The following is an 18,040-nucleotide window of genomic DNA, read 5'->3' as shown; positions in this document are numbered from 1 at the left end:
TAAGTTCATTTGTGGCATTAGTGAGGTTCAAAAGACCAGCCCAACACTTTATGTGAATTGTGCATGCATCTGTAGAGGGTGAGGAGAAAACATAATCTGCACTGCACAAGGATCCTGTAGCAGACAGACATACAGAGGTTCCCACAAATAAAGACAGAAAAACATTTTAGAATCTGAAAATCTCTACCCTGGTTCCTTCTTTCTCCTATTCCACAATTCCCTTGTTTTGCAATCCATCCAATCTTGTCATGGGGACTAGAGTTTACATTGCAGTTCAGAGAAAGAACTGAAGCCTTGTGATCTGAAATCCCCTGCAAGTTCCATGAAAGAGGTTAACATGCCACACTGAAAATATAACTGGCTGCTACCAAAGTTTGAAGAGTTTGTTGAAACTACAGTGGTACCTCGGGTTACGAATGCCTCTGTTAACGAACTTTTCGGGTTACAACCAGCTCCGGCTGCAAAAATTTACCTCGGTTTGCGAACTCCGCCTCAGGGTATGAACAGGATACGCGGCCATTTTCCCTCCCGTGACACGGTCCACGGCCATTTTTCCGCCCGACACATGGTCCGCGGCCATTTTCCGCCCCTGACACGTGGTCCGTGGCCATTTTTCCGCGCCTGACACGTGGTCCGCGGCCATTTTTCCACCCCTGACATGTGGTCCACGGCCATTTTCCGCCCCTGACACGTGGTCTGCGGCCATTTTCCGCCCCTGACACGTGGTCGTAGGGAGGGGGACTCTCCCGCCAAGCAATAGCCGCCTCCCTGTCCTCCATGCCAGAACAGATTAACGGTAATTACATTTAACCTTATGGGGAAATTTCCTTCGGGTTGCGACCAATTCGGGGTGTGACCAGAGTCACGGAACGAATTAAGTTCGTAAACCGAGGTTCCACTGTACATATATAGCAGAGAACCTAAGAATGGTTGGAAAGGAGCGAGGTGAGAGGACCATTTACAGTGTAGGGAAAACATAATTCACTGTAATGGTATGTGGGAATGACCTTGGGAGACAGGAGGAAGAGCCACGGGTTAGACAATGGTCAGATAAGCAGCAATTGAGTCCACAGAAGGAATGGGAGTGTGGCAAACGTCTCAGAAGGGACCCTCCCTAGTTTCTTGGACTGTAAAGGCGAGAAGGCAGAGATGTACTTTCAGACTTGCAAGATTCTGTTAATGTAACTTTACAGTGAAGTTAGAACTAGTACTTCTGGGTGTGCTTCTTGTATGGACTACCTTGCAAGGCTGGCATTCACCTCCTGCCAGTCATTTTTCTCCTGCAAAAGTCCCTCTCCCCAACTTTCCTCCAACCAAGGTTTTGGACTTACAGTATTTTTGTTGCCTTGTGGGAGAAAGACACTGGAATAGGAAAGGTTTTGCAGGACACTAGTAGCATATAGGGAAAGATTCAACACCTGCACTCTGCCCATTGTTCTTCTGCTGCCCTAAATTATTTGGGGCCAACATATTGGAAGGGTTGCCTTCTTCCAACGGAATCTGCCTATCGCTTACGATACTCAAGAGAAGTCCTGTTACCATGTTCCACAATGAGCAAAATGAACAAGTACAACTATGAATCATTTCCTTTTATTCTTGTTGCAGTCTTGACATGAGAGTCCGACTATCCAAGTGAGGTTTTACCCTCAGATCACGTCCTGGTTTCCCAGGGTTTTAAGCAAGGCAGAGTGCCCTGGCTCCACGTCCTTTTAACTCCTTGTCAGTGACAAAGCCATTGACTGACGAATAGTTTTGTCTAGCAAAGCTACACGACAGAAATTTATCCTTTCTCTTTTATGTTGATGACCTGATCCTTATTTCTTGCTCCCAGATTAACTTTTGTAGACTTCTGTTGGTCTTAGCTAAGGATTCCAGGAAAAAACCCTAATTAGCCATTAAGTATAACAAAATCAAGGTTATTGTCTTTGGGGAAAAAAGAGAGTGAAACATAGTGGCTAGCCTACCTTTCACCGATACCTCGGTTTGCATTTTCCTTCACCTGGCAGCTGGGCTCGCCATTATCGGCCTTCAAAACTTGGAATACTTGTTTTGAGGCACAGGTGGTGTTAATTTAATTCGGTCAGTTTTATGCCTCCTGAAATTAACTTAGTGCATATTTTTCTTATTGGGCTGAAACCTGGTCCCTAAACTTTTCCTCAGACCTAGAATATTTCAAAATAAATTGCTGAGGACAAAACCTAGAACACCCAGATTCATACCTACTATATTTTTACAGGCTGAACTGGTACCATTGCAATGAAATCTGTCATCATAAAATTATTTCATTACTAGCCAATATCATGTTAGCAAAATTTTGCCTTTTAGAACAAATGAGAATTAAACCAGTTAAATATCTATCCTGGATTTAAAATCTAGTTCCCAAATTCATTTTATTATTTTTTAGAGTTTTTTCCCTCCTTGTTCTTTTTCTGCTAAATAAATGTTTAAAGATTCTGATTTAAGCACCATTCCAAATAACAGGATTCCTCTCTGATATGCAGTGGTGAAAAACTGAGTTAAAATGAATGATTCTCAGTCCTACACCTAGAACTGCTTTCTTATTTAAGGGTTCAACAGATGCATAGCAATCTTAGAAGTTCATTTTAGGAAAATACCATATAACTCTAGATTCTGACTACTATATAAGGCAGTAGTGTGGAACACGGCACTCCACATTATTTGCTTTTATTGCCCCATGCTTTTGGATATTCAAACCAACTTTTAAACCCAGCTCTTGGGGGGGAAAGCAAATTGGGTTAGGATGCCAAAAACTGATTTGCTTTTGGCTTCTCGTAACAGGGGCATTTGGTTTGACCAAAATCGGAGTTTTGATTTATTAACTTTCAGAAATTAGACAATTTTAAAAATCTTCTCAGCAGTGTAAATTAGAAGCATAGTATCATAAATCCCATGTCATGCAATCATTTAGTTTGTTTTGTGATCAAGCAATCGTCATAATCTTTCATTAAAACAGTAAAGATGTTTTTACTGGAGTTGCTGTGGGGGTTGTTGTATGTTCCACCAGAGAGGCTAGAATAGTTAAATAGCTAGATACTCAAAACAGGGCCTTTTCATCAGCACATCTAATTCTCTTGAATGCTTAACCATCTAGCCTCCCTCAAAGGGCTTTTTCAGCAATGTTTGTATGAGAAGAGAGAGAGACTGGCTCCATATTTAATGCGCTTTGGCCAAGGAGTAAACACTGTTCTGTTGCATGTGGCTTATTAATATTACATCATGCTTATGTTAAGAGCCAGTTTGGCCAACAGTGCTGGGCTAGGAATAAGGAAAGCCAAGTCTAATTTGGCCTTAGGCACGGGAGCTAGTTGGGTGACTTTGGGCCAGTCACTTCCTCGCAGCCCTAGGAAGAAGGCACGTGTAGTCATGAGGACTCAGGATGGACTTGAAAACACATACAAACAAGTTTATGTTGCTTTTCAGTTTTAATGCCCTTCTCTAGTGTATAATACTATTTTCTTGGTCTTGTAATCAGTTTGTGTGTGTGTGTTTTAAATGTACATCATCCTGAACATCTATTGGCAGGACAGCCAGACAAGGGCCAGATTCCAAGGGCCAGCCAGCTAACAGAGCTGTCATTTCACACTAAACTCATTCTCCTCTTTTGCAAAAAAGATTCAAAGAGGAGTAGGTTGGGAGTGGCAAAACTCTCTTTGCGCTGGCCAATGAAGGCCCTCCCCGACTTGTTCATGTGAAAAAAAAATCACGTTTTTTCCAGCTGGAACAAATAATAGTAGCTTATGCCTAAATCATTCTGATGGTTAAATATTCTATAATGATAAGGAAAGTTGTGCAAGACATTTCCTCAATCTGGAAAGAATCAGTCTGCATGACATCTCTTCTGAAACAAAGATTACAAGAAACTGGGCTTATAGAGCTATGTTCCTAAAGTGAAGTAAATATCTACGCATTCTCCTGGTAAGAGCTTACTACATAAATCTCATGCCATTTCTAATCCTGGCTTAGCAATCAATCTACACACACTGAAAGCAGGAATCAGTTATTGGCACCATCACATTCAAAGGAGTGCCAGGTAAGTAACTGGCTTGCTCTGCCTAGATGCCAAAGTCTGACATTCAGTGTAACTATATTGGGCTTTCTAGGCAATTTTCTACATATATGACATTGTTTTAGCCATAGTTCCCAAGCAATTTGTAACATTTGCATTTCCAGCCACTGTTTGGCACTATTCATGTGAAACCACTATCATCTTTTGTCATTTCTACATATGTAAAGAAAAAGGCTGCACTGCAACTCCTGAGAGCTGTAATATAATAGATTTATCTGATCAATGTACAATAATCTGATTATCCATAATTACAACTTTTTTTTCCATTTTCCCTCTTTCCCTGAACTAGATGTCTAGAGAAACAGGATGTCGTAAGAGTAAGCGTTTTTCTTCCTGTATCCCATGGTTTCTTCCTTCTGATTTATTAGACTCTACACCACCTTTTGTAGACAGAACACCATGTCACTCAGGACACCTTTTCCTATAGATCTCTTTCTAAAGATGTAATATCTATGGAGAATTGCATCTAATCTATCGTCTCTCTCTATCTCACACACACACATCTCTTTTTAGAACTAAGCACTCTAGTTCAACCCTTTTGGCCTTGAGTTTTCCAGAATTAGCATGCCAACATTTACAAATTAAAACAAATTAAACCACAACATAGCTGCACAGGTGGACCATCACAAGTTGGAGGTTTGTCACATCTGATTTCCTGCTGCAAGTCACTCCCTGTCTCCATCTATCTCATCTCGGTTGCTATTAACCACAATAACAACTGTTTCAAAGCAAAGGGAAGCTGGCAGGGAGAATGATGTGCATCAAGTAATCAGCTGGAATGGGGGGAAATGTTTTCTTTGCAGAAATGTCTATTCAAATTCCCACAAGACAGCTTTTAGGAAAATAAAAAGTGGTCGTAAGATTTATTTCTTTACATTTTTATTTTAGTTTGTTCCAGTCAACGCTCTAGTTATACATTTCCAGCGCCACCGTTGGAGGATTTTGTGCAATGATTTACACTTCTAAGCCTGAAAGTCCTTTCATTTTTAAAAAGCGTTTTACTGTTTTCTCTAGCATAGAGCATTTATGACCAACAACTGCAGAAATGAGTAATTCATAGCCAAATCAAATGCCATTTTTATATTTTTTATCATCAAGATTTTTATAAATAAGAAATAATATAGGGGTGTTTTTAAAAAATACATTTTAAATAAATACAACGGCATTAATGGTTGTTAAGGGGGCTGGATTTGGCATGGAAGTCTGAGAATGGAGGGGTTTTAACGTCACACTCCTGCTATAATTGTAATCCAGATTGGGAGGGGAAGGATGGAGCATATCGGCTATTTTATACTGGAAGAAAAGCTAAACCCGCTTTTTAAAAACAAAAACCGAAACAAACCAACCCACACACAGTGACTAATTGCAGGAATTGTGTTTAGCATACCCCTCCGTAAATAGCTTGTGGGGACACTTCTTAATGGTAGGGTGACTACAACTTGCAAATACACCTGGCCGAGTTCACCGACCCACCTTGAGGTCACGGTGTACGATGCCCATGTCATGCAGGTATTTAACAGCATCAAGGATCTGACGGATGAGCTTGCTGGCATCTCGCTCGGTGTAAAATCCCTTCTCCACTATCCTGTCAAAAAGTTCCCCTCCGGAAACCCTGCCGCAGGGAGACAGAATACAAATAAGATCTATGCAGAGAGACCCTTGCGGGGCTCTAACGTGGATTAGATCAGTGTTGTCCAAACTTGGCCACTTTAAGATGAGTGAACTTCAACTCCCAGAATTCCCCATGAATTCCTCCATGGCTGGCTGGGGAATTCTGGGAGTTGAAGTCCACTCATCTTAAAGTGGCCAAGTTTGGACAACACTGGATTAGATCCACCACAAGACTCAGAGGGGTTAAGAAGCTAGCAAGGCCTGAGTACTTTTAGCTAGCAAGGCCTGAGCCCTGTGGCTCCCTCCCTCCCTCCTCCGTCCGAAATCTCAACTCACAGCTGCATGATGAGGTAGAGGTGCCCTCCACACTCGTAGATGTCATCCAAGGCTACTATGTTAGGATGCTTGATCCTGCCAAGGGGGGAAACGTGTTTTACTGAGGAAGCGGTACAGAAACTCTATTTCGCTTTGCCTTGATAGTTTTAACGTTGATACGATTGCCAAAGAAACATCCTCCAAACTCCCTGAAAGATTAAATCAGCTGAGAAATATCTTGCAGGGTTAAGTACAAACATTATTCTTCGTACGACAGATTGTGCTGGGGGCAAATACAGTCACAAAAGAGTTCTGCACGCACATTGCTAGACGCATTTTTGTTATCTTCAGCTTAGGGGAAGTTGCCCCACAAAACTAAGGCTGTGTTAAGCGTTAGTCTCATTTCTCAGTGGGCGGAAGGCCCAATGACTGGGTCAGATGGCCAGGGTTTTGTCATATATCAGCCGAGAGCAGGTTTGGAGGAAAATCTAATAAAACCTGGCAGCGGCTAAAGAATGAGATTACCAGGAGCTCGGAAGAGAAAAAGAAGGACGGAAATAAGAAAGAGCAAACCTGGGAATAAAAGTTGCTGATGTCATAGTCAGTATGAGGGGGAGTGGAAAGCTGGGGGGTTTGAGGACAAAGTCTCACCTCGGGGGCTGAGTCAAAGTCCTGAGGAGACAGTGCAAAAGAACCTCGGGTATAGGAGTTGCGAGAAGGGTAGCGGTGGAATCTCTACCCTACTTTAGAGGAGCAAATCTGTCCTGCCGAACTGCATGTCCATCCAACTTTTACTCTCACCATATTTGCCCAAGATAATTAATTGACATTAACCTCTTATGGGAAATTGACCCAGGCAGTAAAGAAAGGTCCAGTTGTGCACAGAGCTAAAAACAACTCCATCCGGTCAGTCTTGTTCTGGGAATGCCTAAATCCAGTCAATTAATCCATCTGGCCAACCTAATCTTCCTGTCCATTGCAGAACATGTTCTCAACATCCATCAGTCTAGAACCCTCTTCCCAAGCAGTGCTTGGCTGCTTCTGTTGCTGCCTATCTGGACAATGAGGAAGAAGCCAATAATATAAGAAAGCCTTGCTTGTGGGTTTCTGGTGCAAAAGGCTAAGGGGATACGTTCCTAGAGAAAATTTGGGTGGGGGGTGTTGCAGTATTTAGACCCTGCTAATGTGATTATCTACCTGACAGAACCACCGGTCAAAAAACTGGACTGGATGAAACATATTGGGAGAACAAAGCATCTGACTGTCAAGTAGAAACTAAATTCCAAAGAAAGAATTTCAGAATGAGATGTGAACTTTGGTGGAAAATTCCCTAGAAGGTCAGGAACTTCAATTTGGCCGGCATTGTAATTAAGGATTAGTACTAATTAATGCCCCATTGAGTAACAGTAACTAACATATATAAACATCATTTGAATTTACTCCTTGGTTTCTATTTATTTTTTAAATTACTAATTAAGTTCTTTTTGCCTAACATGTTTTCCTGTAGTTAACTTAATCATGATTTACTCAATTAGCTTAATGCTCTCTGTATGAATACTGAAGCATAAACTAACCGCTTAGGGTTAGATTCAAAACATACTAGAATAAAACACAGCTGGCTGCTTTGGGATTCAAGCTGTCTCATGAACACAGCCTTTAAATCTTTTCAATTATTTCCCCCATATGAAATCCTACACCTCTCTCAGAAATTCATTTGGCTTCTTTAATCAAACTATAGTCTCACAGATGCAGGGCATTTCATGCAAACAACAGGGGAATTATAATTACTGCCCCTGCTGCCCCAATTTGCTTGTTTATGGTAAGAATTAATGAGCCAATGCACAGAAATGACTATGAAAATGCTAAATAGAAGCTAAAAAAGTGCAAAATCACTATAGAACTGCCTCTGAAAAGGGGAAAAAGATCCAAGCCTCTTTTAAAATTGGCAGTATATTCTTGTGCAGACCAATTTGTTGATATCACGCAGTTTTGGTTTTGATTGCTTTTGAAAGAGCTTTGTAGGCACTTCCACAGAAGTATCATCTAACGCAAATACTATTCATTTTGCAAAGATCACCAATAAACATGGGTATGATAAATATGTTCCTGTGCCAGGAAACAGGAAATTATATGACTGGCCTCATGGAAGTTCATGAAGTGTGCAAATTTAGATCCTAAAAACGACTTCCACCACAAAAAATCCAAGTCCTTGTAGTTCTTCACTCTTGGCATCATACTTTTGTGATTGTTTTTATATGAAAAAAAGGGGGGGGGATAGTGAAAAGAAGCCAGTTATTGAAGACTTCTACTACCACTGCTACCTAGTGAAAGAAACTGATACTGGGGACATTTAAGAGAGGTTATTCAAGGTGCAATTCAGGAGAAATAATCAGTAATCCTCCTACCACACTTAACAGGAAGCAATAAAAGCAGATATAGTGAGCAGGGAGATTTTAATTAAAGATATTAGAGTCCTGAAAAGCTTCAAAAAGATTTTACCAGTCCAGACTAGACAAGGTACTGATGCAATTTCACTTTTTAAAAAATAGCACCAAGACTAAAATATAAAGAAGAATAAAGTCCACAGAGCTGCAATAATTTGGTAGTGGCTTTGTCTGGATTTTCTACAGAAAGAGAGCAAGACAAAAAATAGTAATGACAAAGTAAATATGGAGTTAATTGAATGTCCAAATCATGGACTACAACTAATATTTGTTAGCTGGAGGCATGAGATAAGATACTGTTCCTATGTACGAATGTGCTTTCACCTCATCGTTGCCTTATCATCCTACCTAACATTTTCTTTCATGATTCTTTTTTGAAATAAACTACTGCAGCAATAACTCATTGGCCCCAGAGAATTTGGACAGCTTTTTCCCTTTAAATGAACTCTCCATCTTGCTAGTTTCAGCTATCTACTTTGTGATAGCTGATGCTAGCAAGAGCCTGTCACGAGTAGGTCTTCGAAACACTAAGAGGAGCTCCAACTTTGTAACAGACAACTGATGTGACAATTACATCTGAATACCCTGCGCAGGGTTCATGCCAGAACATGCAGATAGGGTGCCCGAATGAAGCATCAGCAACGTATGGGAATGGTCACATGGCTTGTTCTGGGCACAAGAAAACACGGTGTAGTGCCAACCTGGACTATTTTCAGAAAAGCTGATATTCCAATCCAGATACGGTAACTAAAAAAGGATGAGTCTATCTGGTTGATGCGGAAGGCTACTGATGCGCTCGCTTTGAAGAAACTGAAAATGGAAACTTGATAATATCAGGGATTATCATTCCTAAACCCAATTCTATATTTCTCCTCAGTAGACGTCCTTGGGCAAGGGGAATCTTGAGCTGTGCAAGGGTGCTGTAGCCCGCAAACAGGAAAAAAAACCTGTTAGTACTGCTAGAGGAATCACCTCACCAGGGAAATCTAGTCCCTACCCTCTGGGTAATGCAGTGTTTCCCAATCTGAAGCCCTCCAGATGTGTTGGCCTATGGTTAACATGACTGGGGATGACCAAAATCATACCCCAACGTTGATAGGCTTCAACGTTGTAGTATAAAAACAGCCTCCTATTCCTGGTTCGCTTTGCTTTGCTTCTGAGCTTTTCAAAGCAACGACACGGGTCACAGTTAGGAACAGATCTGGATTTTTGGTCTGAACGATCATCAGCTATTTTTCTGAACCAGACTGATAAGAGTGAAGAAGGAAGAAAATGAGGAGAATCTATTAACTTAGACTAAGGACTTATTTAGATCTGAGCAACTAATTTTCACTAGGTCTGAGAGTGGGCTCAGGAGTGTCTTTCCTGTTACTAAAGGGCTAGATTAATTGCAATGATAAACCAATGTATATTGATTCATGCACCCTCCTCACATTTGGATACAGTGCCTGGAAGCAAAGTGGCTAATTTTTTTACATGAAATGTTCAGATAAGAGGATGAAAATCCTGTCGGCCCTTTCCTGTTTTAGCTTGCTGTACTCCATTGCTTTGAGCAACCCCATCACCCAAATCCTGTCCTACTGCTGGAAATGAATCAATCTGAGGACCAAATTGCTTGAAGCAGCTGGAGATACAATCTCCAGAGCTATACCCCTGTGCTGTTCACTGGTGATGGCTATGCAGTATGGAATAGGCAATTCCATTGCTACCTCTCCATTCCACTGAATAATATGTGGAGAGATGCTCTGGCATCAGAAAAGCAACACACCACTATGTTAGTTTAAAAAAAAAAATCTTAACAAAGGGAAACTACCGAGATTTCTCCTTTGCCCTGCTTCCCACTTTTCTGATTATGCAATACAAAAGCAATGCGCCAGGAAGGTGTATCATTCTTCTGCACGTCTGCAATTCAAGAAAGAAGAGACAAGCCACAGGATAGCATCCCTAACCTGAACCCCTCATGATGGGTGAGGATTCAACATCTCTGAAAGATGCAATAGAGGTTAGTTGTTCCTGGTTCGCTTTGCTTTGCTTCTGAGCTTTTCAAAGCAACGACACGGGTCACAGTTAGGAACAGATTTGGATTTTTGGTCTGAATGATCATCAGCTATTTTTCTGAACCAGACTGATAAGAGTGAAGAAGGAAGAAAATGAGGAGAGGTACCACCCACTTGTGCAGCACAGCAATCTCGTTCTCAATGCTGCTCTCTTTTCCTTCTAGCACCTTCTTGGCAATGCATTTGATGGCCACCAACTTCTGGGTCGATTTCTCTTCAGCCAGCACCACCTCGGAGAAGGCACCTCTGGAAAACAAGAGGGATTGCAAGGAGGAAGGTGAGACATCAGGCATTTCCCTGGCCAGGAGGCGCCCCATTTAGATGGGCATCGCCTAGTGCAGAGTGCTGAGTGATATAAAATGTTTGAGGTTCTGAAGCAAACAATAGAATGAGGTCCATCAGCCCAGAAAAGTAAAGGGAAGGGAGAGAAGTAAAGGGAGGGGGCCAAAGCAAGTCCCCTCACTCTTTGCTCTGCCCTCTTCTCAGCACCAACCCCTCCCCCTTACACCCGGCTGGATCTCTCACCCAGCCACTGTCACCACAGCAACCTGCAGAATCTCAGCTATTTATAGGAGAACATGTGAGAGATGGCACTGGGCAGAAAGGAGAGAGAATGTGCCATGAGGAAGAAGATTGGGGGAAAGCAATGGGCAAGGCATAAAGAGAATGTGCCAAGGAGGGCAGAATCTGAGCTTATGAACCTGGGAGGAAAGGCTGGTATCAAGCCACAGAGGTTCAATCTGTTTCAAAAGCAAAAGTAGTAAGGCCTTCTTGAATCTGCAAACAAAGGGGGTAAAGGGAGAAAAACACCCCAGGAAGAAAATCTCAACACTAGGCTAGGAGTGAAACAAGAATGAGGATAAGTAAGGCATTCTTTCCACCCCGACGGAGAGATACCTGGACCCCAAACCATGTGCTGGTATACCCTTGCATAAACAGAGGTGTACAGTTCAAGCGTACACCCTCATTCTTGTGGAAACAGGCACCCTTTTTTCTGGAAGCCTAGCCTGTGCCTTAGAATAAGCATGTGGCAGGCAAGCAGAGGACTCCCCTATTTCTTATGATTGTAGGTACATCTGGTAGAGAGATAAGAGGAGGCAGGGAAATGGCACTGCTTCAAGACACAACAGTGAAGAAGAAGATACATGGGTGGAGAATTAGCTAAGCAAAGAATACCAGAAGAGAGGTCCTGCACCCCTCCAAACACATCCACCCATCAATATTTACACTCTGATATGTCAGCAAGCCCCCTTGCCTCACCAGATGAATTCAACTTGCCAGCTGCTTTTTATGGCCTGGGGAAATTCGTGGTGGATAAGGAAATCAACAAGAACTAGTTATGATGGTGATCTGCTATCTCCAGCAGGCCTCTAAATACCACTTGCTAGGGAACAATATGACATGACCTCTCAAACAGCTCATGGGCTTCCCAGAGGGATTTGGCTGACCACTGTGGAAAACAGGATGATGGATTAGAGAAGCCTTTGATCCAATCCACAGGGGCTCCTCTAATGCTTTTTATACATAAAACAAGCTGCACTGCTAAAAACAAAGACTCATAAAAGCTAATGGATGAGCTGCCCCCTACTTCTCTCCTCCAGCTGTTAGGAAATGGGGGGAGGAGTGCTTGACTCAGTTCACATAAGATACAGCATCCATTCAATCCAGACTGGCTGAGTAATAAACAAAATAGCTCCCATTTAGTTTTTATACATGCAGATGCTTAGATGCATTACCATACTCCCCTAAACATGCATTAATACTCTTTAAGCCACCGTAAGTGCATGATATGCATAGGGAAACTCAAGAGATACTGGACCTGAATGAACAGGGGCTGTGCCCTGCTCAGTGATTTAGCCTTACCCCTTCCTGAATACCTAACAAAAGCAACAAAGAAACTTGAGACACCTGAAACATTAAAATATTCATAATTATAGTGTGAGTTTTTGTGGGCCATTGGATACATGACTTACTTGGATATTGAAAGAAATAAAAGTAAGTCAGGGGATAGAAGTTCATATGGCCATCACATTTAAGAAGAGTCTATGACAATCCAATGTCAGAGACAAAAGGCCTATTCTGTTACTGATCCTTCTGGAAAAGAATGCTTATGTTGACCATCTTAATTCTAAAAAGCATTTGTGAATGGGGACCTCAAGGTTACAGCACCCTACTGCACAGCAGTGCTGGAAAAGAAACAGAAAAGGAAAAGTAGGCTTTGGTTTTTTGATGGTGCAGCCATATTTGTTTGTTCTCTAATTTTATCCATAAAAGACCACCACACTTCAGTTCCTTTGAAGCAAGGTCCATTTCAAAATGGCAACTGGCTTGTCTGAACACAGAGCCTTTCTGTCTCCAGGATGATGCCCTTCAAATTTAGTGTCATGGCTTACAACAATTAGCCACCTGGAATGAATCCTCTCCCTCGAAATAGCGGCATATAATAAGACTGTGCACATATGTAAGTTGCAGCTCACACCTCCTGTCAATATTGACAAAGTCTTGTGCTAATATTTGAGGCCATGGGTTTCCAGAACTCATTCACCAACTGTTGACCCAGTCCTGGCATTAGTTTGAGATGTGGCATGCCTGGCAATTCAAGAAAAGAACAAGATGAGTTCCGCATTCTCATACACCTGCCACTTACCCCCATGGCCACTTTGCCAACCTTCTCCAAGCTGATGTCTTTCATACATGCCTAGACAACCCCCAGTTGGAAACACGTGGAAACCCACAACATCCATAGAAATCCATGACCTGGATCTTTAAACACAAAATAATTTCAAGTGACTTCCTAAGGCTGCATGTTTAGGGATGGTACTTTTACTGCAGAAGGTGGGAGGTAGTTTCTGCTCTTCCAAAGCTATTTGGGGTCATGATGATTGGAGAGAAGAGTTGTCATCTAACATATCTGGAGTATGTCAGTTAGAGATGGCTGCTCTAGGGTAAGGATGACTAAGTGACAGCTTAGCCTTATGTTTGAACTGCAATTTTGTTTAGCCTCCAAAACTCCTGATTGGAGTGTTAGCCAGATTAATGGAGATAATGGCAAGAAGGCGCAACTGCCTGGCTACATTTACCAAATTGCTTCAAACCCGACATCAACTGCTTCTCTATCTAGACCTCGCTAAGGCAAACTAAAAAAGGAAATCACTCCTTCCATACATCCCCCACACACACACCACAGCATCACAGCTAGGGTAGTCCAACTTTCAGCAGTTTGGTCAAAAGGTTCTGCTCCACCTACGTCAGTTTAAAAAGCTGGCTCTCCTCACTTCTATAGATTCTTTCTACATATTCAGTTAATTGGAATTAACCAACCTGCTTCTAGCCAAATTTGTAAAGAAAAATGGTTTTCAAATGATGGGTATAAGCCAACTGGCTGAATTCAAGACAGAAATCAACAACAGGCTCATTTGCAAACTCTCCACAAAGCTCTGGTAAATAGGCTTAAGAAAATTTATCTCTGCTGGGTGCAATTCAGAGTTGCATGGAATATAGCAACTGGTAAATGACCCAACATGGGAGCGTGTCTCTCAACATTTTGGAACTTCATATAGGCAACAAGGATTGCTACTTGAGATTACAACTTGTTGAGTAAACAAGTATGTGAGCAGAATACTGTCTGGATTTGGATCTACTGGCAGATGGCTGTGTAGTTTGGAAAAGGTTTACAAAGATTGCCATCTCTCCTAACTGTTTAGCAACAGTTATAAAAGAATTCCACTCCCACCATGGTCTTCTCTACATTAGGCTAAGGTTGCTGAAATGAAGAAGGCTCAGGCAGGAAACCCAGGAGGTGATTTTTAGCTGAAGCAACTGCAAGTTCAAATCCTGACGCTCTTGACTGGAACTGTTTATCCCAGGGTATGAACAGTTTGCGTATCAGCCTCTACCCAGGCAGCCCTAAAGCTGAAAGAACTCACGTGCCCAGCACCTCCCGGAATTCGTAGATTTCCCGGATATCTTCCGCTTGTTTTTTCCAGCTGAGTTCATCATCTTCCAGGGGCATGGTTCTTCCTGGGCAAAGAGCTGGGTTGCTCAATTCCCAGCTGGCTTGAAGCAGAGAAGCAGGCAGATGTAGTAAATGCGAGGTCTAGCTAGCCAAGTACAGGCAGATGGCATTAGAACAAAGGCGTCTGAAGGCTTCACCCTGAAATTAAGCAGAAGAAAGAAAGGGGTGGCAACGTGAGGCGGACAAATAACTGCATATTCAGCTCGGCTCTCCTATACATATGGAGCATTGCATCTGATGAAGTGAGCTACGGCTCGTGAAAGCTTCTGCCTTTTAATAGAATTTGTTACTCAGAAAAGGTGCTCCCAGACACCTGATTTTTTTGCTACCCTAAACTAACACAGCTCTTCTCCTACAACATGAAGCAAGAATTTCCTCTTCCCTTCAGTGAATAGGCTTTAAGCTATATCAGCCATTGTGCTTATCGTCCTTGCTAAAAAGGGTTAGCTTAAAATCAGTTGAGCACACAGACTCGGTCCATAGTTGGCAAAGTCTCTGAAAGTCCCTCAGCTGAAAAGCCTCTCTGAGAAGTTGTAGCCCAAAAGACCTACCCAGACCCCACATCTCCATAACAAAAGCTTCATGGGGTCAGCAGGGATCTTATCCCTTCTTTTCCCAATTCCTCTTCATCTTTGCACCCTTCAGCATATTGCTCTGACTTTATCCTGTTTGGTAACATTACAGCTGTCTCCATGGAAACAGCTGTAGTGCCTGCAAACACTGAAAATACAGCACCTTCCTATGCCTTAAACATGGTCCCTCGGGGTCAGATCTGCTCAGATTTTCACACACACCCTGTTAAGAACTAGATGCCGTGTCTCTGTAGGAGGCACAGCTAGCATTTCCAGAAATATTAGCCAGCTTCTAGTAAAGACTAGCTAAGACTAGGGTAGTTGGGTCACGAGGATTTTGCTTTTGCATTGCTTGAACTTCTGCCTGTGGCTGAAAAAACAAGGGTATAATTTAAATATTTGAAACGCATTATGCCCGCACATGCTGTTCACCAATGTTTTAAAAAGTAATGACACAGTAGTCTTGCCCTCCTCACCCACCCAAGATCCCATTTAGTAAAGTCATGTGAGGGCAATTAAAGTTCCTCTTGGCTCAAGTTCCCACAGTGCAAGGTGGCTTGCTTTTGGTAAAAGACAGACACACCCCAGCAAGCAGGTACTCGAATGATATTCATTCAACTAAAGGAGTGAGGGTGTTCAACCTCCCAAAAGAAGATTCCTTCCCCAGTTCAGCATGAACCAATACACCTAGTCTTAAGGTCTGAGAATGTCCCACCATCTCAAAAAATGGCTGTCTGTGGAAAGCGAATGTGTTGGGGGAACTGAATCTTCCTCGGTCTTCTTTCTCCAAGTGATGCTAGGTTTTAATCCACAGGAAGATCTTGAAGAAAAGGAAAGGGGAGGGGAGGGGAGGGGAGCAGGTTTTATACATGCATTTTTAAATTGGTTGTTTTCCCAAGATAGCTGCACCATGGAATGGATGGAAAGTTCATCCTGTATGAACATACAGGTGTTGAAGCATTAAACACAAAATGCGACACTGAAATGATTGTTTATTGTGTGAACTAAAGGAACTGGAGTTGTTACCTCAACTCCACTTGCTGTTTTTATCAAGATCGTAGTCACCAGTATCTCTAACTTTCAATTTCTTTTGAGAGACCATCTCCCTCAAAACCTCACATTAGCGTCCATGATCCAAAGCATCAGCTTATAACTCTTGTCTCTGCAAGCCAATTGTGTGTGCGTGTGTGTGTGCATAAAATAGAAAGCCACTCTCTGTTTCATATTGCTGGTTTTCCACCTGAACACAAATATTTATTTCACAGCCATCATTAAAAATTCAAACATGTTCCCCTCCAGGAGAAACAGAAGCCCTGCCTTGTAGGAACCAGTATAGAATATTCAGCCTAGACTTGTAGATGTGAACATGCCACTCAGAAATTGAAATCAAAATAATGTAATAAAGCAGATTAAAAAGCGAAGGGCCTCCGAGCAGTGTTTTCCAGGGAAAGGCATGAAGGATAGTGTCTGAGGCTCAGGAGTCAACATTATATAATTTGAGACCTTTACAGCAAAGCTCTCTGGGTGTGAATCCCATATTCTTGATAAGCACCTAATTTTTAATTAAGGCCACTTTGATCTGAGCATGGATTGAAGGACTAGCTTTCAGGTTTCTCCATGTTATTTAGCAGACCTGGGTGCTACTCTCAGTGTATGTTTCCACCACCCCATTAAATGAAGGCTAATGATTTGATTTGCGAGAGGGATACTTACCTACTTATCTCTGTCCCTTCCCCACTTTTTCCCTATCTTGGTTTATTCCACACTCTGGCTCCTTTCTACCTCAGAAGAATTGGGGGCAGGCAGAGAAATAGAGGCAGAAGAACCTGGAGACGGCCATTTTCCACCTGGTGTCTTTTCTCACTTCAGAAGCTAATACTCCCTAGGGTATGAAGGATAGGGAGATTGACTCTTAAAAAAAAACAAACAGTGAAGGATGGAGCAGGTGTGGTTCCCCAATTAGGAGGGAGGTCTCCAACTCAGGCAGAAATGCTGGAAGGCAGGGAGATCTGATCAGGTATTACAGGCTATAATTGGGTGCATCTTGCCCTGTATCCCCCATAGAGTACTAGCTTGCTGCTCTCAAATGCATTGGAGGATATTATCCTACCATCAGCATGGAAGCAAGTTTGGACTGCCAGCATCTATATGTGGAATGGCCCAATCTGTCCTCCATCTGAGGCACAAAACCTAGTTGGTCACTGGTGAAAAGTTCCAGTCCTGAACCTTTCGTATTCATTTATTCTTGTCTTACATCTCACCTTTTCTCTAGGAGTTCAATATACCTGGGGACTCCCTCTTGTTTTTATCTTTCCAAAAAATGCTATGAGAGATAGCAATCAGCTCAAGATTACTTGTGAATGCCATGCTTCAACAAAGACTTAATTTGGAGTCTCTTCAATCTAGCAACCTTACCTCACTGGATCTCTTTAGTTCTGTGGGACATTGTCAAGAAAGGGAGAAAGTATGTTTGCCCCCAAACGTTAATGAGCTACAGAACCCAGCAATCACTACCATCTTAGCTAATGATGCTGGAGGTTGTAGTTCAGAAACATTTGAGGGACACAAGTTTCTCTCCTGCCAACCAGCTCTACACACCTGTCAGGAAGAGCCCAACAGAAAGCTTAGCAAATATTTCTGAACTACATCTTCCCACATCCCTCATCATTGACTCTGATGGTTGGGACTCTTGGGAGCTGTAGTTCATCAGTATCTGACCCACCTCCAAATGTCTTTATTTCTTCCATCCAGTTTCCTATACTTGCCAGTGAGGGTCCAGCAGAAAATTTAGCAGGATACTACAAAGGCAGTCCTAGACTGCTGGTCCGCATGCTTGCGTGTTCACAAATGGCATAGGAGCCTTTAATCATCCTTAGTAATGCAGCAAGAGTTGTTCTACTGGATTTCTTCCTTTATGTTCAAGATAGGCAGCAATATGT

The 18,040-nt window shown here is 42.3% G+C and overlaps 1 protein-coding gene across 1 annotated transcript in view; it reads right to left on the bottom strand.

The window, feature by feature from the left end:
* CAMK1 (calcium/calmodulin dependent protein kinase I) overlaps window positions 1-18,040 on the bottom strand; it is a 30,955-nt gene that overhangs the window by 8,338 nt on the left and 4,577 nt on the right. Inside the window, exons 2-5 of the mRNA XM_088134500.1 lie at window positions 14,441-14,667; window positions 10,629-10,760; window positions 6,035-6,109; window positions 5,561-5,699 (exon numbers count right to left, since the gene is read on the bottom strand). Of these exons, the coding sequence (XP_087990626.1) occupies window positions 5,561-5,699; window positions 6,035-6,109; window positions 10,629-10,760; window positions 14,441-14,526 (432 nt within the window). The 5' untranslated portion in view covers window positions 14,527-14,667. The remainder of the gene's footprint in view (window positions 1-5,560; window positions 5,700-6,034; window positions 6,110-10,628; window positions 10,761-14,440; window positions 14,668-18,040) is intronic.

This window comes from Python bivittatus, unplaced genomic scaffold, assembly GCF_059951505.1.
Source record: "Python bivittatus isolate LINGU-HERP-01145 unplaced genomic scaffold, Pbiv_v1 ctg000080_np1212, whole genome shotgun sequence".
NCBI classification, from domain to species: domain Eukaryota; kingdom Metazoa; phylum Chordata; class Lepidosauria; order Squamata; family Pythonidae; genus Python; species Python bivittatus.
Note: the sequence above shows the minus strand (reverse complement) of the source record. Positions and strands in the feature narration are given on the sequence as shown.